Here is a 25623-nt window from a genome sequence, read left to right as displayed (position 1 = left end):
AACCTAATTTACCAGTGAATCAATCCAGCAGTTGAGACAGCTGAACAAAGAAGCAATCCATTTATTAGTTAGTTATGCCTTCGTCAGGAGCAAACACAGTAGGGATTCCTCAAAGGAAAAAGAATTTTTGGAGTGAAGGGGTATCCTTGGGTTACCTGTGTTCCTTACGGTTTTATTTAACTACTTCAGGTTTAAGTCCATTCCCTACTATAGACTGAGTTTGTGTGATATGGAAAGTGCGCCCTCATTTTAAAAGGGATATTTTAGTAACCTCAGTCTTTGTTATGCCTTTTTAATAAATATCCTTTTTAAAAGTTAATTGATTATTAACTGGTTGAGTAATATTGGAGAGGTATCAATTGGTTAATTAATACTGGGGGGACTTACCAATGGAGGCTCATGAACTATGCTATTAACCTCACATCTTCAGGATTACCCCTAGAACCCTAACGGCAGTAGTCTTGCCCTCTGGGGACCTTACCTGCCTATGCAAGTAAAATGTGAGTGGGAGTTGGGAGAATGAATCCAGAGAGGGAGCTCCATAAAGATCTGGCAATCATCTGCCTAGAGATGATGATAACAAATGAGAGTACAGAGGGAGAAGAAACAAGGACCCAGGACAGAGCCTTAGGGGACACTCAGTTAACTGGCATGGACTAACAAGTAGCAAAGGAGACTAAGAAGGAGTGGGTAGATAGACAGGAAGAGAACAAGAGGAAACAGCGTCATAAAATCCCAGAGCGAATCCAACAAGGGCACATGCTGTAGAGATGTCAAGAAGGATGAGGATTGTCATGGAAATTTTCTTTGGGCTGAATTTTATAACAAGAAGCACCCCATTTGACTTCAGTATCCTCGTTCCAAAAACATGAGGACTGGATAAGATGAATTTTAAGCTCCTTTTTAGCTTAAACATCTCTAAGGAAACGTTCATTAAGTCAGCATTTGTCATATCTCAGTATAAACCCTGAATATCTACTTTTTCTTTAGCTATTACAAAATATGGCATGATCTAGAAACACTAGGTTTTTTTTCCAATTAGGATGTTGTGTGAGAGATTATTTTCACTCCTAAGCACTTATAATTTTTTCTCTTCCAAAATTTTTTAAGATCTAGAGATCTCTAAGCCCACTTCCTCTTCAACCCCAAGCTTCTGCTCATGTTTGGAAAGAGGTTAACTCTTCCCTCCCAATTGCTTCCCCTTTCTTTTTCTCTATTCCCACCCAATCTTCCCTCCTCTCTAATATAACAACTTCTTCATTCAGAGTGATTCCAAAATACTTTTAACTAATTAATCAATGGATAGACTCATTCTATTTTTGTGAGCCCTTACAGTCTCTTCTCTTCTTTCTTTATACTCTTTCTGTTCAATTTCTATGGGATCAGTGATCATTTCTATGTAGATGACTCCCACGTTTATATATATATATGTGTGTGTGTGTGTGTGTGTGTATGTATGTATGTATATGTATGTGTGTATGTATGTATGTATGTATATGTATATATCTCTTTCTCTATCCTTTGTCTTTCTTCTGGTCTCTAGTCCTTTTTTATCAACTGAATGTTGGATTATCTCCATCTGCATTCCTTTAGGCATCTCAAACATGACATGTCCAAAAGCAAAGCCACTATTTCCCCCCCAAATCCATCCCTCTCTAAATTCATCCAAATCCATCCCCTATTTCTTTTGAGGCAACTATCATCCTTCCAGCCACCCAGTTTCATAATCTTGGTGTTATCTTTAAATCTTCTTTCAAATCTGATTAGTTGCTAAGTATTTTTAATTCTACATCCATAACATTGCTCATTTATGCCTCCCCCCTTTTTACTTAATCACTACCCTAGTTCAAGCCTTCATCATCTTTCACCAGAACTATTGCTATGATCCTTCTGCTTCCAGTTGCCCCTCTCTCCAATTCATATTCCCCAAACTGCCAAATTAATATTCTTAACATACAGATCTATATCAATGCTCAAAACCTTCAGTGGCCCCTTAAAATACAAACTCTCCCAGTTTTGAATTGTCTTTTTGGGGATATTTTTTTCAAACTCTTTCCTTCTGTTTAGAATTGTTACTAAGTATTGATTCTAAGGCAGAAGAGTGGTAAGGGCTGTGCATTGCAGGTTAAGTGATTTGACCAAAGTCACATAGCTAGGAAGTGTCTGGGGTCAAATTTGAACTCAGGACCTCCTGTCTCTAGGCCTGGCTCCCTATCCATTGAGTCACATAGCTGGCTCCCTCCCAATGTATTCTTCATCTACCTTTCTAGACTTATTTCATATTATTTCTCCTCATACATTCCAGATCCTTTAGAAAATAGCCTACTGGTTATTCTCCAAACTCAATGTTCTAGCCCCCTCATTATCAAATGAGATAATATTTCTAAAGCACTAAGCACAGTGCCTAGCACATAGTAGGCATTTAATAAATATTTGTTCCCTTCCCTTCTCCTTCTCCTTCACCTCCTTGCCTTTATGTTGACTGTGCTCATATCTGTAATGTATTCCCTCCTCACTTCTGCCCCTAGCTTCATGGGCCACTCCTGGGGTGGGGGTGGGATCCTTTTCTGATCACTCTAGTTGTTAGTGTTCTCTTGTACCTCACCCAATTATCATATTTTTAAGCTTTAAAAATGTATGTGTATATAGCCTTTATGTATAATTTAACAGGAGGATGAGTCCTTGGGAGCCCTGTAAGAATAACAACAGTTTATATAGCTTTACATGTTGTAATGGCCCACCATAGGATGTAAGCAGACAATTTTTTGTTTTGTTTTTGTGTCCTTACACCTGGCATGCTGCCTTATACATGTGTTTTAGACTGAACCTGTGATTTCATTGGCATTGGGGACTCTCAGTGTAGAAATCCCCTCTACCTATAGATTGGTACCTTTTCCATAATTTATATTGTAAAAGCAAAGCTTGGGACATATAAGAGATGCTCAATAAGTGCTCGTTGAGTTGGACTCAATTGATTTGGAGCTGAGCCAGCCCTCTATCCATATTCTCATCATTAGGAAAATGGAATTTAATAAGCTGGAGACAGCTGTATCTTCTCTCTGCCTCTGTCTCTGTCTCTGTTTCTCTCTTATTTGACCTTTGTAGACTACTTCTCTTCAAGGAAAGTCATAGGTATTGGGTTTGAGCACGCATCTTACTTTTCTCTCTCTCGATGTAATGGCTCACTAGGAGTAGTAGCTGGCTCTCCAGTTCTTCCAGATCTTGTAAGGCACAATCATACATCACGTAAGCTCCCTGCTGGTCCTGGACATGGATGTATCCATCTTTCATAGTATAGAAGTCATCCTGATGCTCCACTTCTGAGAATTCCATGAATTGGGCATTCTGGACCTGAGGGACAACCAACCCCTGAAGTCATCAGGAAAAGGACAGCAATAGATTTCAAGCTAGGACAGGGTGCCCCCCAGTGGACCTAATGACAGGACCTTACTTTCAAGTTGATATGTCAGGATGTGCTGTCAAATCCAAAAATTATCATGTGTAGAAAATGGGGATATCTTAATAGGAATGAGAGTGGTACAATAGAAAGAGTGATGGATTTGGAGTTAGAGGACATGGGTTTTAATCTGAATTTAATCCAATCCTAATCCCAATCCCAATTTAATCCCAATAAAAATTGACTTTTATTACAACATTAACCTAAAATGCACTAGAAAACCTTTCTGCCTCAAGAAATAAAACACTCTGAACATATTTTTGCTTGAGTGCTGAAGATCATTTTGACTGAAGGTCATCATTTTGAAAGTATTAGCTATGTAATACTGTACAAATCACTTTATCTCTCTGAAAAAAGAGAGGATTAGAAGAGATGATTTCAAGATTTCCTTCCAACTGAAAATCTAAACTCTTGTAAATGCTTGGGAGTTGGAATGATGATGTTAATATTCTAATTAACCTAGGAAATTATTTCTTTTCACCTTTTTTATTTATTTTGGAGCTATTAATTTATTATTTAACTTACATTTTCCCCAATTACATATAAAAACCATTTTTAATGTCCTCAAATCTCTCTCTCCCTCCTCTTTCCCCTTATTTTCAACTTTTATTACAACATTATCCTAAAATGCACTAGAACACTTTTCTGCCTTAAGAGACAAAATCCTCTGAACATATTTGTATTTTTTTTTTGAGTGCTGAAGGTCATCATTCTGAAAGTATTATCATTTCTCTTTTGATTCCTGCTAGCAGTACTAGTGCCTTTGCTGATTATCTCTTATTTATCCTTGTCTCTTTATAATTGTTTGCCTGGGGGGTAGCTAGGTGGTTGAGTGGATTGAGAACCAGACCCAGAGGTGGGAGCTCCTGGGTTCAAATATGATCTCAGACACTTCCTAGCTCAGTGACCCTGGGCAAGTCACTTAACTCCCATTGCCTAGCCCTTACCACTCTTCTGCCTTGGAACCAATACACAGTATTGATTCCAAGGTAGAAGGTAAGGGTTTTAATTAAAAAAATAATAATAATAAAAATAATTGTTTGCCTGTTGTCTCCCTCATTAGATAGTGAGCTCCTTGAGAGTAGGGTCCGGATTTTTGGGGGGATTGTTTTGCCTTTCTCTGCATCCCCAGTACTTAGCACAAATATCTGTCACATTGACTTGAATTTCATATCTCTCCGTCCAGTACTGTTGTTCTGAAATGGGGCAGAAGAGAAACATGAATATATGCTGACCATAGGAGTGGTTTATTGATTTTACATTTTTTTAAACCTTAACTTCTGTGTATTGGCTCATAGGTGGAAGAGTGGTAAGGGTGGGCAATGGGGGTCAAGTGACTTGCCCAGGGTCACACAGCTGGGAAATGTCTGAGGCCCGATTTGAAGCTAGGACCTCCTGTCTCTAGGCCTGATTCTCAATCCACTGAGCTACCCAGCTGCCCAGTTTATTGGTTTTAGAAAGTTCAGTTTTAGCTAATTTGATTGTAACCTGCATTTTAGATTCTTGTATTGTTTAGTGTAATAGAAAGAATAGATTTGGAGTCAGAGGTCTTGGATTCAAGGAACACCTGTGTGACCAGTGCAAGCTGATTAACTCTCTATATATCAATTTCTTTATCTGTCTTACAAAAGGGGCAGACTAGGATTTAGATCTGGAAGAGACTTTAGTAATCATTTGGACCAAACTCCTCACTTGACAATATCTAACATCTAGGATCTTATAAAATCTATTTTTATCTAATATATAACATTACACAAATACGGCATTGTATACTACACAAATTTATTTTGCTTTCCAAAGACATCTGGTCTCATTTTTACTAGAGTTTAGTGCCATGATTTAAAGAAAAACATAGAAGTTATTTTTGTCCAATGTCTCATAATCTACAGTTTCTCATGCAATAATTCTAACTACACAGAAAGCTTAGCTAAGTAAAGCAGAATATTGTTTGGATGGAATCCCATTACATCTGAAATTAAGCAATCATTATTTTTTGGATGTGAATGGGCTTGCTGATTGATTTATGTAACGAGAATTATACGGTGTGGGGCTGTGGAAACGTCTAGAAATCTTTAAAAAAACAACACCAAAAAACAAGATGGATTCTTTTCTGTCTGGCTTGGTCAAGTATGATCTTGCTGAAGGGATGAAGTTGGATTAACTCATCTATTCGGGTTTCTTTATAGAAAGAAAGGCAGAGTGACACTTAAGAGGTTATCTAGTTTAACCCACTAATTTTACAGATTAGAAAAGTCTGTGAAATATTAAGTGGCAATAATAAATATTCAAGTGGTATGATGGAAATAGTGAGTGAGCCGATAGTTAATTCCTCCCCCCCCCCCCCGTGTGAGCATTTTACATATTGGGAATTGGCAAACAACATTTACCAGCGTACCCCTCTCAAAGTACCCACACTGACCAAAATCAATGCAGGAATTCTCAGGGTTGGGGCTGAGATTGACTCTACATATTAACATAGAATATTGGAAAGACAGTCACTCAAAGTTCTGTTTCTTTCTCCTATTTTTCTTTACCTTTTCCTCCATCGCTATCTGTTGATGTGTAAGAAGAAAGTGTCAGTATGTTTGGAGCATAATACATACCACGATGATAACAATAATAAAAAATAATAATAATTGCTAGTATTTATACAGCACTTTAAGGTTTGCTAAGATCTTTACAAATACAGTCATATTTCATCCTCAAAACAACCCTGAGAGGGAAATGTTTTTATTATTGTTGTTGTTGTTGTTATAACAACTGGTATGAAATTATGGCCCTTTTAGATTTGTAAAGATATTTATATACATTATTTCATTTGTAAACATAACATACATGTAAATATATGTAGAGTCAGCTAGGTAGTGCGGTGGATAGAGCACTGAATCTGGGTTTAGCAGGATCAGAGTTTAAATCTTACTTCTGATATAATTACGAAGGAAGAAGGAAAATGGGGTAAATTATATTACATAAAAAGGCATGGGGTGGGGGGAGAATACTAACATAAGAACAGACAAAGAAACTGAGACAAATAGGTTAAGGGACTTAGCTATGTGACCCTGGACAAGTCTCTTAACCCATTTGTCTCAGTTTCCTTTTCTGTAAAATAAGGATAATAATAGCACTTACCTCTCAGGGTTGTTGTGAGGATCAAATGAGATAATATTTGTTCTTGCAACCCTTAAAGGGCTCTATAAATGTTAGCTATTATTGTTGTTCTTCATGTTGTTATTTCAATGAAAAACAAATAAATGTAAATTAAAATAACACAAAAAAGCTCGGTTTAATTGCAATGACCAACCTTGGTCCCAGATAGAAACAAATTTCCCTCCTCTCAGGAGAGAGGTAGACTGTTAGACGAGACACTTTACAGACTCACAGATTTAGTTTGAAGGGAGCTTGGAGAACATCTGGTCCAGTCTTTCAATTTAGAGATGATGTACTGAGGCTCAGAGAGATTAAAAGACTTCTCCAAGGTTACACACCTAGTACCAGGGGCAGGATTTGAACTTCTAGCACTCTACTCACTACTGACTTCCTTTGTTACAAATGAGGGTAGGGGTAGAAGGAGTGATAAGAGTATATTGGAAATTTTCTTTTAAAAAGAGGCAACAGCAACAAAAAAAAAATCATCTTTCATATACATTCTTCAGAAATCAATTAGTTTGGTTCTAGGCAAGTTGGGGCAGGTAGATGATATAGTGGAGAGAATGCAGGACTTTGAGTCAGGAAGACCTGAATTCAAATACAGCCTTTGATTCTTTCCAGCTTTGTGATTTTCACCAAGTCATTTAATTTCTCTGTGACTCACTTTCCTCATTTGTAATAATAGCACTTGTAAAGATAAAATGAATTCACATATGTCAAGTGCTTTGCAAGCCTTAAAATACTATGGAAATGCTAGCTATTGTTATTATTACAATGAAAATTAAAAATAATCTTTGGTCTGTATCTCTGATATGATCTTGGGATTCATCCAAGCTCTATGTCCATAGCCCCACCAGTAGTCAAAAGCAGACAGATCTGTGGTTAACATTGTCAGATAATTTTAGTTATTAAAGTAACAGACCAGGGGCAGCTGGGTAGCTCAGTGGATTGAGAGTCAGGCCTAGAGACGGGAGGTCCTAGGTTCAAATCTGGCCTCAGACACTTCCCAGCTGTGTGACCCTGGGCAAGTCACTTGACCCCCATTGCCCACCCTTACCACTCTTCCACCTAGGAGCCAATACACAGAAGTTAAGGGTTTAAAAAAATAAAAAAAAAATTTTTAAAAAGTAACAGATCTAATTCTTTCTTTTGTATGACAACAGGGTGGTGTAGGAAACTCAGGGCAGGAATGTGCACACAGTATTAACTACAAATGGGCATCTTAACCTTTTATAAGGCCTTTGATTAGAGTGAGATGGGGCAAGAAAGGCAGGAGCCTGCCTGTGGTTCTTGGTCTCTTACTGTCTTTCCTCACTGTATCCCAATATTTCTTGCTTTATTTTAAAAGTTGCTCAGGAAATGGTTTTAGCCAGCAGACAAAGCAATCTTGGTACAGTGGAAAGAGTTCGGGATTTGGCGTCACAGGATGTGTATTTGTATCTAAAACTACTACTTTTTCTCTATGTGACCATGGTCAAATATGCTATATGAATAAATATACTACATGCCAGGCATTAAGCTAAGCTTTGAGGATAGAAAAAAAGGCAAAAGTGCAGTTAGGTGGCTTAGTGGATAGGGATCCAGACCTGGAGATGGGAGGTCCTGGGTTCAAATTTGGCCTCAGATAGATACTTCTGTGTAAATAGATTAGCTTGATCCCATTAATAGTCAAAAATCTACTCAACCCAGGCGTGCTAATGATGTCACTCTCAGCTCCCTTAGTGGGGAGGGGAGATGAGTTACCCACACGTGACAATAAGTAACAAATCAAGAATAAGGGACTGCCCTTTGGGCAGTCCAAATCAATGTAGAAACTGCCATTTGTCCATTTGAATTAGAGGTGGACCACAGGAAGTGATGAAAGACACGATCTCTTTAAGTAAGTGAGTGAACTTCCTGTGGGGGCACTGGAAGAAGAAGCATCTCCTGAGACCACAGACAGCTTACACTCAATATTGTCACGTGGGTAAGTTAGGCTGGCTTCCTTGGCCTAGCTGGGCCAATTCTAACCTCTGCCTATCTGGCTGTTGGGCCTTGTGGCTTACAGCTTCATTTATTTAGCCTTTTAACTTTCTCCCTCCGTCCAGGCCTTTGGCCTGGACTAGCCTCTCCTTTTCTCTTTATTCCTACTTTTACCTACCGATTGTAAATAAACTCTTCAACCCGATGCTGACTTGGGTCTGATTTAATTACGGAATCAACCTAAATCGTTGATTCCTGGTGGCCACATATTTTTAATATATATCTATAAATACCTAAAATTTCCCTCTTACACTTCCTGGCTGAGTGACCCTGGGCAAGTCACTTAATCTCAATTACCTAGCTGGTACAGCTCTTCTACCTTGGAACTGATACTTAGTATGACATCTAAGACAGAAGATAAGTGTTTAAAAAAAAAAGCAAAAACAGTCCCTCCCTTCAAGGAGCTCACACTCTAATGGAGGAGACAACTTGCAAACAACAAGGAACAAAATATAGACAGTATAAACTGGAGAATATTTCAAAATAAAGTGACTAGCATTAAGGGGCAAATCTTTTGACCTCTCTGGGACTTAGTTCTTTATCTGAAAAATATAGGAATAGGAACAGATGACCTCTAAAGTCCAATCTGAGACAGCTAGTTGGCTCATGGAGAGGGTTGTTTGTATGAAGTCAGAAAGACTCATCTTCCTGAGTCCAAATCCAACCCTGGACACTTATTAGCTGATTGTTTGACCTTGGGCCAATCACTTTACCCCATTTGCCTATAAAATGAGCTGAAGAAGGAAATGGAAAACTATTCAAGGATCTTTGCCAAGAAAACCCTAAAAGGGGTTACAAAGCATTGGACATGACTGAGATGACTAAACAACAAAATCCTTTCTAACTCTGCGTCTATGATCCTATACTATGTCAGAGTTGTGCTACTGGACTACATATAGCAACAGAATCAGCTCTATTGTATGATTGAATTTGGCAAGTGCTACAGCCTGACTCTCTTCTATGAATCCCAAACTCACAGCCTTCCTGTATCTTTCTCAAAAGAGTCAATATTCAATATGACTCCAAACAGATCACTGCCTTCTGACAAGGCTGGCAATTTTAGGAAGAAATGCTTCCCCCGTGTTAGGGACATAGAATTTAGATTTGATCTAGCTGATCAATCAATCAATAAGCATTTATTAAACACCTATAATGCAGGTAGGTGGGTGGCACAGTATATAGAATATGGGACTTGGGAGTCAAGAAGGCATCAATTATAAGTTTGCCTTTGCATACTATTAGCTGTGGGACCCCAGGAAAGTCCCTTAAGCTTTTCTAGCCTTAGTTTCTTCATTCATAAAGTGGAAATAATAACACCTCTCCCATGTAGTTGTTATGAAGATACAATAAGATTACATATATGAAGTGCTTTGCCAACTCTAAAATGCTATACAAAGGCTTTGTTTTTATCATTTTTGTTTTGTTATTGCTACTATTTTTAAACCCTTAACTTCTGTCTTAGAATTGACATTAAGTATTGTTTCCAAGTCAGAAGAGTGGTAAGGTCTAGGCAATAGAGGTTAAGTGACTTGTCCAGGGTCACACAGCTAAGAAGTGTCTGGGGTCACATTTGAACCCAAGACTTCCTATCTCCAGGTCTGGCTCTCTATCCACTGAGCCACCTTGCTACCCCTACTATTATCATTATTACATGCCATTGACTTTGCAAGGTGCTAGTGATACAAAGTTATATACAATGAATACAAATTAAATGGTCCCAGCCCTTAAGGAGCTTATAAGCTTGTAATGGGAGATAGCATGTACATAGAGAGAAACCATACATACAACTTATTTTACAAAGAAGAAAACGGAGGCACAGAAAAATAAGTGACAAGATCATAAAGTTTATAAGTAGCAAAGCTGGGATTCAAACCCAGGCCCCTCTGAGTCTACTTGTTACTTTCTTTCTCTTGTCTCTCTGATAATTATAAATGATGATGTTAAAAAAAGAGGAATCCATCAAAATCTAAAATGAATAAGACTAATAAAATAAAATGTAAAACTAATAAATACTTAAAATAAATGAAACTAATTACCAATGTTCAAATACAGTGTCAGAGATTTAGAAATGGAAGGGATCAAGGAGGCCTCTGAGCCCAACTTTTTTGTTTTATAGCTTAGGAAACTGAGACAGAGAGAGACTTGCCCAGATTCGGACAACTAGCACAGATGGGAGCAGGGCTTGAGCTTAGGTCTTCTCAACTCCAAAGCAGCTCTTTATCCTTCGCACTACATTGCTTCTAGAAATTTCCTTACTTGTTTTGTGTGTCATGGAACCTTTGGCAGTCTAGTGAAACCCCTTTTCAGAATAACAGGGTTTTTTGTTGTTGTTGTTGTTGTTGTTTGCTTGTTTTTTTAATTCATCATCGAAGGACATGGTAAATTTAAAGATTAGTGAAAATAAAAATATGAATGTTTTCCCTTCCAAACTTGTAAACCTTCTAGGTTGAGAAGCCCTGCTCCAGATTCTAGTCACTGACAAATCTTGAGTTTCTTAAGTTTAGGCAAGCTTTTATGGCAGTCCATTTCTAAATGAAGCCCACTGTTCAAGATTGAAAGGACATCACTGCACTCCCCTTGCTCAGCAAACATATTTTGTAAAGCCTTGTAGAGCTCTTAATTCACAGGACTGTCTGAATTACCTTTTGTTTCCCCCTATTTAACTGAAACGATGCCAGAAGTTTCTGAGGGGAGCTTTTAACCAAGATTTGCTCTGGAACAATACTGAAAAAAGATATGCCAAGGTCTTACAGAGCCACATATATAACTCTGAAATCCTTATTAATGCTTGGCCACTTCAAAAATAGTAGCAATAGTGTTGTGCTTGGCAGTGGTGGAGAGGAAGAACAGGGGTGAAAGGCACCTTTGATTCTCATGGCAATTTTCTTCTGAAAAACTAAAATGTGCCTGATTTTGTCCAAAGGACTGAATGATTCATTCATTCTATTTATTCATTCATTCAACAAATCTTTCACAGTGTTCTTAAGGTACGGTGGGTTTTGCCAAGCATAATTTCACATGAATGGGGAGAAGGGGGGGCATGATGCAGTGGAAAGAGCCCTGGAGTCAGGAATACCTGGCCTGTGTAAAATGGGGAGAATAATGCCTATAGCATCTGCCTTCCAGAGTTTTGAGACTCAAATGAGAATGGATGTAAACTGCTTTGTAAATCTTAAAATACTATGGAATCGGGGGCAGCTGGGTAGCTCAGTGGATTGAGAGCCAGGCCTAGAGACGGGAGGTCCTAGGTTCAAATCTGGCCTCAGACACTTCCCAGCTGTGTGACCCTGGGCAAGTCACTTGACCCCCATTGCCTACCCTTACCACTCTTCTGCCTTGGAGCCAATACACAGTATTGACTCCAAGACGGAAGGTAAGGGTTAAAAAAAAAAAAAAAAAAAAAAAAAAAATACTATGGAATCGTCAACTTTGCTGTTCTTCCATCTCTTCTTCCCCTTATTCCTCCATCCCCTCCTCTTCAACTCCAAGTTTTTTTCAGGCCTGACAACCCATGATTCTAAGATTCTGAAGCCAGAGAAGCAGTGGAACCTTTGTGAGATAAAAAGAGGTGAATCTGAGTTTCCATCCTGACTTTGCCACTTACGCGCTGTGTGGCAAAACAATTTAGGTTCTCTAGGCCTCAGTTTCCTCATCTGTCCACTCCTGGCCCATTTCCTCTAATTAACCGGTTGCTCCCAGGAACTCTATTATAAGGAAAATATCCAAACCAGCCATGTCTTCATCCTTTTCTGCTTTTGACCCTACCATGCCATAGAAGTCTTGTCAACCCTGAAGTATTTTCCACAGATGGTCTTCTCAGACTAAAAATATTTCCTGCTCCTGGAAACCCTTTCTCTGATTAGCTGGTTCCTCCTCCAACCTCCATTTAAAAACAAAACAAAACAAAACAAAACCTTACCTTCCATCTTAGAATCAATACTGTGTATTGGTTCTAAAGCAGAAGAGCAGTAAAGGCTAGACAATGGGGGTTAAGTGACTTGTCCAGGGTCACACAGTTAGAAAGTGTCTGAGGCCAGGTTTGAACCTACGACCACTCATCTGTACGCCTGGTTCTCAATCCACTGAGATGCTGTGTCCTCTCATTCTTCAAAAAGGTTTCCATCCTGAACCCAGGGGTTCACCATTTGTACCCCTATAACACTGTGCCCTGACAAATGCATGATGGATTGATATTATGGACTTATACTGTCTATACCATACTAAGGACTACACAAGCCTGGGAATCAAAAGCTCTCACCCCCAAAGCAAACCCCCTTAGGGCTACCCAATCATCTGGACACAAGTACCCCAACTTTGCCTAATAGAGACAATCCAGATTACCTCATCCTAGACCACCACACTATAAAAGACTGCCCCCTTCTCTACCCAAGTGGAGACTCCTAGCCATCTACTGGTTGTGGGCTCCTCCTTTGCTCTCCTTCCCTCCACCCCTTCCTTTCCCACAATAAAGCCTTGCTATATTACTCAATCTCTTTGTCATCTTAGCCTTAGGTCAGACCCCTTGACAGCCAGGTCTCACACCTACCTACCAGGGTTATTTTGAGGATCAAATGAAATAACATTTGTAAAGCTCTGAGCATAGTGCCTAGAATACAGTAAGTGCCTAATGTCTGTTTCTTTCCTTCCTTCCTCTCTAGGCTGAACTGTGACTGCAGACTTTCTCTACCAACTCCTCCCCACAACTGCCATACCTCTCAGCTACCTTCCTCGCCTTTTGGGCTCCCTTTTATGTGTATTTTGCCCCATTAGAATATAAGCAGCTTGAGAGCAGGGACTGTCTTTTCTAATTATAGATGTATTCCCAGCACTTAGTACAGGGACAGAAATGATGTAAGTGTTTAATAAATACTTATGGACTTGTTGATTCTAAGGTATCTTCCAAATCTATGATCCTATGACCCAGAAACAGCATTTGGCACACAACAAATGCTCAATAATTGCTTGATCACTTGATTAGGAAACTATGAACCAAGAAAATGACCTTAGGTACACTCTAACAATTCAGAGAACAAATCTCAAGCATGGAAAGTCTAAATCGAGACTGTGGTCCCAGTTCCACTATGGTGAGTAAGTCCAGCAAATATTTCTCTTGGAATTGTTCATTTGTGGCATTCCATCTTCATCCCTGGGATGTCAGGTTATTTTCTAACACCGGCAAGCTCACAGCCTTCCCCTCACTTCTCCAAACACAATATTGGAGGAACAGTTCTCCAGACCACAGAACCCTCTGAAGGAAGGTCAGAATTGGGTCATTAGCACGAAAGGGAAATAAAGAGAGCTCGTGTGAATGACTGAGCTAAAGCCCTGCTGGGATTCATCTTGTTCATGTGATGTGGTCCATGAGAGTCAAGCCCTCATTTAACAGTAAGGGAGCCATCAAAGGGAAGGTCATAGGGTTCTAGAGTTCTAGAATCGGGAAGGACCTCAGAGTCATCAAGCCCCCAAACTGGCAGCTGAGATGAGAATGAAGTCCAGAGAACCTGTGGCTTGTTCAGGATCACATAGGGAAGGATAGACCTGACTGAACCCAGGTTCTTTGATTCCAGGTTTCCCACTCTATCATTTTGCCATAGACCCAGTTTTTGACCCCATGTTTTATTATCACAGATAATGATATTATCTGGAGAAGAAAATGGAAAACCACTCCAATATCTTTGCCAAGAAAACTCCATAAAAAGGCCACAAAACATCAGAGAGGAACAATAACAAAAAGTATTAACATTTTTGTCCATGTAGATCTTTTCTTGCAATCAAAAACTTACTAGGGTCTGAGGAGTTAGAACTTTAGAGCAAAATGTAGAATGAAAAGACCATTGGATTCAGAGTTAAGGGACCTGGATGTCATTCATTAGCTACGTGCTTGGCCATTTGTCCATTTCACTCCTCCAAGTCTCAAATTCTTCAGTAGACTTGGAATTGGAAGATCTGAGTTCAAATGGTATCTCTGATACTTATCATCTGCATGACTCAGGACAAAGTGACCTAACCTCTATATGCTTTAATTTCTTCATTTGTAAAATGGGGGTCATATTAGCATATACTTCTTAGGGTTCTTGTGAGGTTGAAATGGGGAAATATTTGTAAAGTGCCTTATAAACCACAAAGCACTATTTAAACATAAGCGCTTATCATTATAATTATCTTTAAAAAAGAAGATATTGGTCAATATGATCTCTCTAGTCATGTGCAGCCCTAATATTCTTTATTCCTATTTTTTAAAGCCCATATAAGATAGAAGAATAGCAAAGGCTAGGCAATTGGGATTAAGTGACTTGTGCAGGGTCATATAGCTGGGATGTGTCTGAGGCCAAATTTGAACCCAGGATCTCCTGACTCCAGGCCTGGAATTCTATCCACTATGTTTCCTAGTTTCCCGTTTCTATTTCCTTTGATAAAAAGTGTGTGTGTGTGTGTGTGTGTGTGTGTGTGTGTGTGTGTGTGTGTGTGTGTACTCTGAAGGATTTTTTTATTTCATTGGTAAAAAAAATCCCAATAAAGAAATCCTTTCTACTAATGCAGATCAACATTTACACTGTAACTCATTGTCTAAGAACAAGAGTTCTTAACATGGAGCTCATTAACTTTTTTTAATGTTTTAATAACTGTTATTTCAATATCATCAATTTCCTTTGTAACCCAATGTATTTTCTTTATCCTTTTAAAAACATCATTCTTACAAGGGACCTATAAACTTCTCCAGACTGCCAAAGGGGTCTATGACAGAGAAAAGGTTAAGGATCCCTCTCTTAAAAAGTTGCTTGGAGCACTGAAGAGGTCAAATAACTTGCCTAAGATAGCACAGCCAGTATGTGTCAGAAGCAGAATTCCAACTGAGGTCTTTCTGGCCCTGAGGCCAGCTCTCTAGAGTGTGCTTAAAAAGGAATAGTTGTAAAAGAGCTCACCTTGTGGTCTGCTGGTGTATAATGTACATGGTGGTGAGAAAGGGTACTAGTACTTCCTCCTCTTGCAGTATTTACCCGAAAGGCATCTTCATGACTGGAAACTAAATTCCCTGAATTCAAGGTAAGGCCTGAGGTGTGGATTGTTAGGGTTCGCTCTACAGATCTGAAATAATTCAGAATTCCTAAGCAGATACGCTGAAACAAAGACAGAATTTTTTTAAGGCAGGTTTAAAAGGTATACCATGGACTACTTGCATAGTTTTGAACAAGACAGCTCTCTTAGACATACCTGTAGCTCTCTGATTTTTAGGTGCCGAAGATACAAGAAGGATAGATAGGCTCCTCTCATCATGACAGGATTTTTATCTCCAGTATCATTACCTTCATCTAGTCCCAGCAATTGTAGGGTTGCTAGGTAACTATACCTTTGACAGGCAAAAGAAATGTAACACACTTATTTTTCCTCAAAGAGATTTGGAAATTTCATTGACACTAATTTAATAAGATTCATGTAGTACTTTAAAATTTGTAGGGGGCAGCTGGGTGACTCAGTGGATTGAGAGCCATGCCTAGAGACCAGAGATTCTAGGTTCAAATCTGGCTTCAGACACTTCTTAGCTGTGTGTCCCTGGGCAAGTCACTTAACCCCTATTGTCTAGCCCTTACGGCTCTTCTCCCTTAGAACCAATACACAGTATTGATTCTAAGATGGAAGGTAAGGGTTAAAATTTTTTTAATAAAATTTATAAACTATCTCATTATTTTATTTGTTTCAAACTTCCTTCCAGGTCTAAATATATGATCCTAGGAAAAGGAGGCTTTTCCAAGTTCTCCCCAGCTGGTTGTGCATCCTACTCTGGGATTAACTTTCATCTAGTCTCTTTATATCTCCCCTATACAGAGTTTTCTATATATTGTTTCCTCCATTAGAATATAAGCTCCTTGAGGGCCGGGATTGTTTTTCCCTTTCTTTGTATCTTGAGCATTTAGCACATGCCTGGCCCTTTAGATACTTAATCAATAATCAATAAACATTAAGCATCTACCATGTACCAGGCACCCAACTTCATAAATGTTTGTTGACGTGTTCATTTTTGAAGAGGATCAGTGATATGACAAGGTAATGTTTTGACTTGTGCATGAATTGGATTGAAAAAGCTCTATCTATCTATCTATCTATCTATCTACCTACCTACCTACCTACCTATCATTAATTGGATAATAAAGGATGGAAAGACTTGAATTGATACAAAATGAACAAAGCCCAAAGAGAGGAAAATAACATACATATCTACAATAAAGTAAATAGAAAAAAGAGTATAGCAAAACTGAATGTTTTTAAATGATCTAACAAAACTCACTCCTTAATTTATAAAGTGGGGGAGATAACTGATCTACTTATTTCCTAAAGTGGATTGGGAGAAATTCAGAAGAGTTAAGAATTCAGATCTTCCTTTCTTTGCAGAGGTGGAGCCTTAAAGGTAGGTAAATAGAGGTAGGCAAATACTACAGATATCATTTTCTTTTTAAAAATTTTTTTATTTTTTTTAAAACCCTTACCTTCCATCTTGAAGTCAATACTGTGTATTGATAAATACCCCTTAGGTAGACAATGGGGTTCAAGTGACTTTCCCAGGGTCACACAGCTGGGAAGTGTCTGAGGTCAGATTTGAACCTAGGACCTCCCATCTCTAGGTCTGGCTCTCAATCCACTGAGCTACCCAGTTGCCCCCTCATTTTCATTTTAAAAATGGGAAAACTGAGGCCCATCTAGTGTCAGAGGTGGGATTCAGCTCAGTGATCTTCTGACTTCAAGCCTAGAGATCCTTCCCTGTACCACATAGTCTCTAAAAGGAAAGATTTATCTTTAAGGGTTTGTGTAAATGACTAAACTTAAAAATTTTCCTGGGGGTGGGGGTGATGAAAAATAACAACACTGCTAACAGAAATTTCTCCTAAGAATCACACTTATTAAGACCACAAACTGTTTACTGTCATCCTTCAACAGATTCAATGATCTTTCCTTCAACAGCTGTTTTGTTCCCCCTGCATCAGATATTTTTGAGTTGGCACAAAAGCCTGATATTAATCAGCATTCTATGTTTCCAAAAAGACTTTCTTTGAGTCATGCATGAAATGATCTAATTTCACCCTGTACCCTATTTGTTTCTTCTTCCTCGAAAGTCCCCCAGCACATTGGTTGAGACTGATTTGGGGTCCAGCAGGGTCACTGCCACCCACAGAAAGATCTTCCTCTTCTGTATTTTCTCCCTAAAGGAAAAGAAGAATAAGAAAGAGAAAAGACTTGAATTGGAATTATTTGATTATAATTCTGCCTCAGAAGTGACATCTTTTAGTCACACTGCTTCTGCTTGGACCTTCATCTCCTACCCACCTGCTCCTTTGTCCCTTGGCTCTGATAAATCAATTTTCACTTTATCTTGCCAGGATTTGGGTCTCAGAGAACCATTCTGTATAGCCCTGAGAGTTCCTCCTCAACTTTCTAGCTCCCCTTTATGTATTATGTATTAACCTTTCAGTTAGGTTGTAAGCTCCTTGAAGGAAGAAACTATCATATTTGTTTGTATTTGTAATTCTAGCATGGTGTTTGGCACATAGTAAACATTTAATAAATTATCTAGCTAGCTATCTAGCTATTATTGATTTGAAACCAAAGGATGGAAAGACTTGAATTGATACAAATGAACGAAGCCCAAAGCCAGGAAAACAACATAAATATCTACAATAACATAAATAGAAAAAAAGAGTAAATCAAAATTGAATGTTGTAAATTATCTGACAAAACTCAGTCCCTAATTTATAGAGCTATCTGATTTATATAAAGTTGATTAGGAGCAATTCAGAAGGGTTAAGAATTCAGATTCTTTGCAGAGATGTAGACCTTTGTAGAGGTGTATTAAATTGGTTGTTGTTATCCAGGTCCATCCAACTCTGTGAATCCATTTGGGGTTTTTCTTGGCAAAGATACTGAGGTGATTAGCCATTTCCTTCTCAAGCTCATTTTACAGATGAGGAAACTGAAGCTAACAGGGTTAAGTGACTTGTCCAGGGTCACATAACTAGTAAGTGTCTGAGACCAGATTTGAAATCAGGAAAATGAGTTTTCCTGACTTCAGGCCTGGCATTCTATCCACTGTACCACTTAGCTACCCAAGGATATTGAATACTGCAAATAATAACTGCCTTGCTGGAGATGCTAGTTAGTTTTCCTATTTTTTTCTCTTTCTTTTTCTTCTTTGTTACAAGTTTCTATCCCAAGACAAAAGCTATCAATAAAATAAATTTTTTAAGAGAGAAAATCAAGTTTAAAAAGTCATGCTATCTCCACTAGCTCCCACTAAAATCCTCCTTCAGTGTCTCAAGGGGCATGAAGATGGTCTTGAGTTGTAAAAAGTCATGCCCACCAAGTATGAGCCCTGACAAGATTTATCAAGTTGGAAAGGCTCAGAAAGAAGCCAGATGACAGCATATCTGTCATCTGGGGAAAAGCCTTGCTTAGTACAGAAGGGCTTGTTATCAGAAGAATGATAAACAGTCAATAAATTGATTTAGCCACAAAAGTTCATAAAGACTGAGGTGTGCCTCTCAGAGAGAGGAAAAGAGAGGGAAGAGGGAGGGAGGGTCAGAAGAAGAAGAGAATTTGTAATTCAAAACTTTAAAAAATGTCAAAAATTGTTTTTACATGTAATAGGGGGAAAATAAAATAGGACTTTTTAGAAAGACAAAGGTATAAAGGAATTGTGATATACATTGGTGGGAAAAAGTGGCCACATTGCTGAAATCATAGGTCCTTGGACCATGAGGATACATAATTCTGTTACTAAAAAAAAAAATTAGATACAAGTACCCTTTACTTTATGTATAACTTGTATACAAAAACCTACATCTATGAAAGATGTTTAATTTAGGTGTTTAATAGGGATAAGGTCTAGACCTCTGATTTCATTAATATAGGGAACTTCCAGGTAAGGAAACTCCCAGATGAACACTTTGTCTGCAACATAAAATCTAAGAGAGTTGCCCAGAAAACTGACAGGTTAAATAACTGGCTTAAAGGCACAGAGCCAATATATATTTGGAGGCTGAATTTGAACTCAGATGTTCTTAAACTTTGAGATCAGCTTTCTGTCCAGTCCCCACACTGCCTCTCATGTTCATTTAAAAGATTTACTAAAAGTTTGCTTTAAAAAAAAAAAAGATTCATCAAAGGATATAATTAAACACTTAATTCTCTTGGAGTATGTGATTTTTTTACATTATAAAAATGTGATTTAAACATAATTTTGAAGAATATATATGCTATAATTGCCATATAGTTATTTGTATATAAAGAATAATGGCAACTCTCAATTAACTTTGTGGTTTACAAAGTGATTTACCTCATTCTGCAGCTTCATGCTTTAAAGATTTGTGATTTTGTTGGCATGGAAATGCCCTCTACTAGAAGTTCTCAAAGTGTCTATATAGAGTGGCTGTGGCCAAAAAGTCAATAACCTAAGGCTGAGTGGCTTTCAACTTAACTTAGCTCGTCCCAAGATTGATTTTAATTTGATTTGAGACATCCACTCCATCATACTGGAAGCCTGTCTAGTTTACATTCAAAAGCCCAGAGTCATGTAGGAAAGGTATCATGTCTGGCCTGGTAGATGGGCACTAGACTAGGAGTCAGGAATATTTGGGTTCAAATCCCACCTCTGACCCTTCCTAGATGTATGACCTTGAGTAAGTCACTGGAATTCTCTGTGTCTCAATTTCTTCTGTAAAATGAGGGAGTGGGATTTAATGGCCTCCAAGTTTCCTTCCAGATCTAAATCTATAGGTCTTATGATTGAGTGTCAATTGCCTACACACCAGCATGAAGCATGAGATGGAGGACATCAATGGAAGCTATGTATATTACATTTGACAACCCTCACTCCATCCCGCTCCACCAACTACAAGATAAGGAGTATAGATGTTCTCTCCATTTTATATATTAGGAAGTTGAAGTTTAGAAGGGCAAAAGGATTTGCCTAAAGTCAAACAGCTGTAACAGCTGGGAGAGAACCAGCTTTCTCTGGTTTTATTTTTTCTACCAACTCTTGCTGCCTTTCAGCCAGAATGGATGGTGGAGAGATGGCTGGAAATCAGCCCTTTTTAGGATATGTTTAAATATTAGCTTTTCCTAGAGTATTTGAATGTGGGTTCATAGAATAATAGATTCCTATCACTCATGCATCAGCAACCTTGTCACCCTGAAGATGCCTCTACCCTTCTGGTCCTCTCCTCTTACTGGTGAATCCCTGGCAGGGACCATCATATAAGGAAGTATCCATGCCAATTAGATTCATTTATCTCTGCATCTCCAGACTTTTCTACTTCAGTTCCCTCCCCTCCTCCAGTTCCTTTTTATGCATGGTCTTCCCACAATAAAATGTAAGCTCATTGAGGGCTGTTCCTTCTTTTCTTTTCTTTTCTTTTTTTCTTTTTTTTTTTTTTGCTTTATAGTATTTTTACCCTCTGTGCTTATCACATAGTAAGTAATTAATAAATGCTTTATATAATTATGTAAATATATAGTATTTTCTAAACTTTTCAGTGCTTGGCCTAAATGCAGTACTCTGATACTTTAAGGGTCCATAGCATTATCATTGTGTGTACTCCCTCTATCAATGCTAAACTTAGTGGAGTAGCTGTTAACTAACCTTGAGATCACAATGTCTGTGGTGTGCAAAGTTCGTATTTCAGGTAGGAATCCCAAACTCATGGCCCATGTTGAGACTTTACCATATCAATATGCATTTTTGAGAAGTATGCACTTTCTCCACCAGAGAATTTCAGGAATTGATAAATGTTTATTGATTACAATAAGAACCATTCTCCATTGGATAAATGGTCAAAGATATAAGTGGTCTTTAGAGAAAGAAATCCAAGCTATCAATAGCCATATGAAGAAATGATCTAAATCATTAATAATTAGAGAAATTCAAATAAGACAATTTTGAGGTTCTACCTTACACTCAGCAGATTGGTTAAGTTGATAGAAAAGTAAAATTACAAACTTCAGGGGCTGTGGGAAAATAGGTAGTTTAATGCCCTATTGGTTCAACTATTTTAGAAAGCAATTTGGAACTACACTCAAAAACTTTTTAAATTGTGCACACTCTTTGAACCATGATATTGCTAGTAGGTCAATATACCAAGAAGATCAAAAAAAGAGGAAATGTGTACAAATGTACAATAAGTACATATGTAAAAAAAACTTTTGTAGTAGTTCTTTTTTGAGGTAACAAAGAATTGGAAACTAAAAAGATGTCCATCAACTGGAGAATGAGTGAACAGGTTATGGTATATGAATACAATGGAATATTATTGTGTTGTAAGAACTGAAGAAGGGGATAGTTTTAGAAAAACCTGGTAAGACTTAATATGAACTGATACAAAGTAAAGTGAGTGGAACCAAAAGAACAATTTAAACAATAAAAATGATACTGTAAAGACCATCCATTCTGAAAGACTTAGGAACCCTGATCAACACAATGACTGATCATATTTGTAATGGGTTTTTTGTCTTTTCAAAGATTAGGAAAAAGAAAGGGTGAGGGAGGGAATTTGGAACTGAAAATAAGTAAAACTAAATGAGAAATGCTTGTTGATCGATAAATGTATTAATGGGGACCTAAGTTGAGTCACACATGGCATTACCGATAAGAGAAACACACAGTAGCCTAGAGCTTGCCCAACCTATTGGGAGGAAATTCAGAGAAACAAATTGATAGTTCTTTATCAATGATGCATAGTCTCTTTTTACCTATTATTCAGGACTTAGGCTATCCTCATAGGAAATGAGATGGGAAAACATTACAGTCAAGTCCCTAGTTGCTAAATGTGTATGTATTTGTTTATTTGCAGAAGGCTTACTATATAATTTCATTTGGCTTTGTTCTGATTTTTTAAATTATATACTATATGGAGAGAATGTGAATTTAAAAATAAAATAGGTTCTAATGAATATAAAATCTGATCTTCCCAGGCCTCTTCTTTATCACTGAAATGAGGAGTTGGACTAGATCTCTCTAAAGACTAAGGTTCCTTTCCACTCTAAATTTATGAATCAATATGCATTTTTTACGAAAGTTTTCACTCTCCACTTACCCCCAATCCTGATTTTTGCTAAAGGAGATCAGAGGATCAAAACTTTGGAGCTGGAAAATTTCTTAGAAGTCTATTAGCCCAGTTACTTCAATTCATAGATGAGGAGACTGAGACTAAAGATGTGAGCAATTTAACCAAAGACACAGAGGTAGTAAGGAGCAGGGACAGAGTTCAAATGCAAGTCTTTGACCTCAAAAACCCATGTTCTCTTCACTGCATTACTCCACAGATGGGTGGGTTAATTTCCGCAGAGACTGGAACTTGGATTCTAAAAGAAAAGTCATGGAAGTCCAAATTTCAAGTCAAGGTTAGAGGATCCTAGTCCAGGTAGTAAGAATCAGGTCAGCTTTGGAAAATAGTTGGTTAGATGGCCTGGATGGATGGCATGTGAAGCTGAGGCATGACTGATGCCTAGGGCCAACTGGTAAATAGAGGGAGCTAGTTGGGCTAATGTGCACACACTCAGTTATTGATCAACTGGTTGGGAATTCTAAAGATGAATGGATCAAGTTCTCCAGGAACTGGATTCTGAAATAATACTCAAAAGAAATCATAGTCCAGTTTCCACCTTAAGACACTGAGTGCCAGGGAACTCACTACCTAACTGCTGAGAAACTTTTCCTCATATGGAACTATAAAATGCCTCTATAACACCCATTGACTGCTCATAGCTCTGTCCTCCAGGACCTTACTCTTTTACATGACAGCCCTTTAAAGGCAGCTATCACATTCCCTATAAATCGTCTCTACCCCCAAATTAAATATAGTTCCTTCAATTGATTTTCATCTGAGATGATGCTGAGTCCATTCATATCCTGGTCACTCTCTTCTGGGCATGTTCCAATTTGTCAATTTCCTTCCTAAAATATGGCATCTTGAATTGGATGCAATACTTCAATGGCCTGACCAGGAAAGCCTATCATGGATCTGTCTCTTTCTTCACATAATGTTCCTCTTAATGAAACCTGAGGGGTGTATTATCTATTTTTTACTGCCCAATCACACTGTTGATAACTATTGAACTTGCAATCTACTAAAACTTCTAGGTCTTTTAGACACACAAGCCTCATCTCCCCTCCCCCCCATATTTGTGCAATTTGCCTTTTTAACTTTAGTAAGGAAGCTAGGTCATGAGCTGGACACTGAGCCAAGAAATTTTGAATTAAACTTATTAGCAATATGACTTTGGGCAAGTCCTTAACCTCTGTCTGCCTCAAATTTTTCCAATGTCAAGTGGTATTGGAGGCAGGATTTGAACTCAATTCTTCCTGATTCCATGTCTGGTACTCTATCCACTATGCCATGTAGTTGGCATTTATATATTAAAGTTGACAAAGTGTTTATGTGGACTTGATCCTCATAATGACACTATGAAGAAATTGTTATTATCCTCATTTTATGGATGAGGAAACTGAGGCTCATAGTCACACAACTCATAAGTGTCAGGGGTAGGATTCAAACCTAGATTTCTTCTGACTCCAAGTCTAGTGCTCTCTCCACTCTACAATACTGTTTCTCTGGGTGCATTAAGAAAAACGAAGAGTGGGTAGGTAAGTGGGAAGAGGGGGAAGAGACCAGCAAAACCTATCATCAGCTCAGTGGCCTGTGGTTCCCTCAGGCTCCTTTCTCAGGGCTGGTTGATGTGGTCTCAGAACGACAGCTGCTGGTCCTGATCTTTCTCCCATCGGACAGTAGCTGTTTCAGTGAGTCCTAACATTATGGAGAACTACTTGGAGGGGGAAACAATAATGGTGAACTCAGGGTACAAGAGAAGATATTTTCATGAAATGAAATGACTCGTCTATGCCAAAAGTGAGGGAGAGGCATGGCTTACTGGACACAATAGGAGAAAGGAGAGAGACTGAAGGGTAAAGAAGGGAAAGGATAGCTCACAGAAATAAACTGCACAGAGGGAAAAAAATCAAATATCTAATCAAATATTTTATAGATAAAGAAAATCAGAACACTTAAGATCACTTAGAGCAGGATATGACGACTAGAATCCAAAATAATTTTAACAATCTACATATATATTCTCCTAGGGGCAATGACAGTCTATAAATTATAATAATAATAATTTATATAGCCTTTATAGTGCCAGGCATTGAGCTAAGTATTTTACAGTTATTGTGCTATTTTTATCCTCACAACAATCCTGGGAGGCAAGTGCTATTATTATCCCCATTTTACAGATGAGGAAACTGAGAAAACAAGAACTAGTAGGTATCTGAGGTTCCTATGAAAGAGTATATGGTAGGGCCAGCTAGGTGGCTAAATGGATTGAGAGCCAGGCCTGCAGACAGGAGGTCCTGGATTCAAATCTGGCCTCAGACACTTCCTAGCTGTGTGACTCTGGGCACACTTAATCTCCATTGCAAAGTCTTTACTGCTCTTTTGCCTTGGAACCAATACAGTTTGATTCTAAAATGGAAAGTAATGAGTTTTTTTTAAAAAGGAGTATATATAGGATGATAGGTATTATTGTTAAGGTAAAATTTAAAATAATTTGGAAGTTATAAAGTAGCTTCTAAGCATTCTCTCTCTTTATATCTTGGGGTCCCAGGTTTATGGCCAGACCCTCTCCCCTCTTTCAAAGCTTGAGGGGCTTCCTAGATGGGAATATGTTGATTTGCTCTTCTGGGACCTGAGAGACTGGAGGGTTTCTAAGACTCCTTAAGGCCTTCTTACCATAAAATACTTTATGTGTAGTACTCAGGGCTGTGTTTTCTCCCCTGCCAATTCCAAGAATAACACTTGTGAGTCAGGGAAGAGCCAGAGGAAGTGGTTTTCTTACTTTTTCAACATCTGGGCAGTTTTCTATAACCCACCACACCTTTGCCAAAGTTCTCTCTGGGTTCTTTTGCTACAGAAAACGCTCTGTTATCTCTGAAATGTAGGAAAGTAGTAACAGAAATAGAG

The 25623-nt window shown here is 38.3% G+C and overlaps 1 protein-coding gene across 1 annotated transcript in view; it reads right to left on the bottom strand.

The window, feature by feature from the left end:
• LOC123246558 overlaps window positions 1-25623 on the bottom strand; it is a 228958-nt gene that overhangs the window by 163838 nt on the left and 39497 nt on the right. The window contains exons 11-14 of the mRNA XM_044675405.1: window positions 17708-17820; window positions 15839-15974; window positions 15550-15744; window positions 3159-3351 (exon numbers count right to left, since the gene is read on the bottom strand). Coding sequence (XP_044531340.1) covers window positions 3159-3351; window positions 15550-15744; window positions 15839-15974; window positions 17708-17820 — 637 coding nt within the window. The remainder of the gene's footprint in view (window positions 1-3158; window positions 3352-15549; window positions 15745-15838; window positions 15975-17707; window positions 17821-25623) is intronic.

This window comes from Gracilinanus agilis, chromosome 4 (assembly GCF_016433145.1).
Source record: "Gracilinanus agilis isolate LMUSP501 chromosome 4, AgileGrace, whole genome shotgun sequence".
Taxonomy (NCBI): Eukaryota; Metazoa; Chordata; class Mammalia; order Didelphimorphia; family Didelphidae; genus Gracilinanus; species Gracilinanus agilis.
Note: the sequence above shows the minus strand (reverse complement) of the source record. Positions and strands in the feature narration are given on the sequence as shown.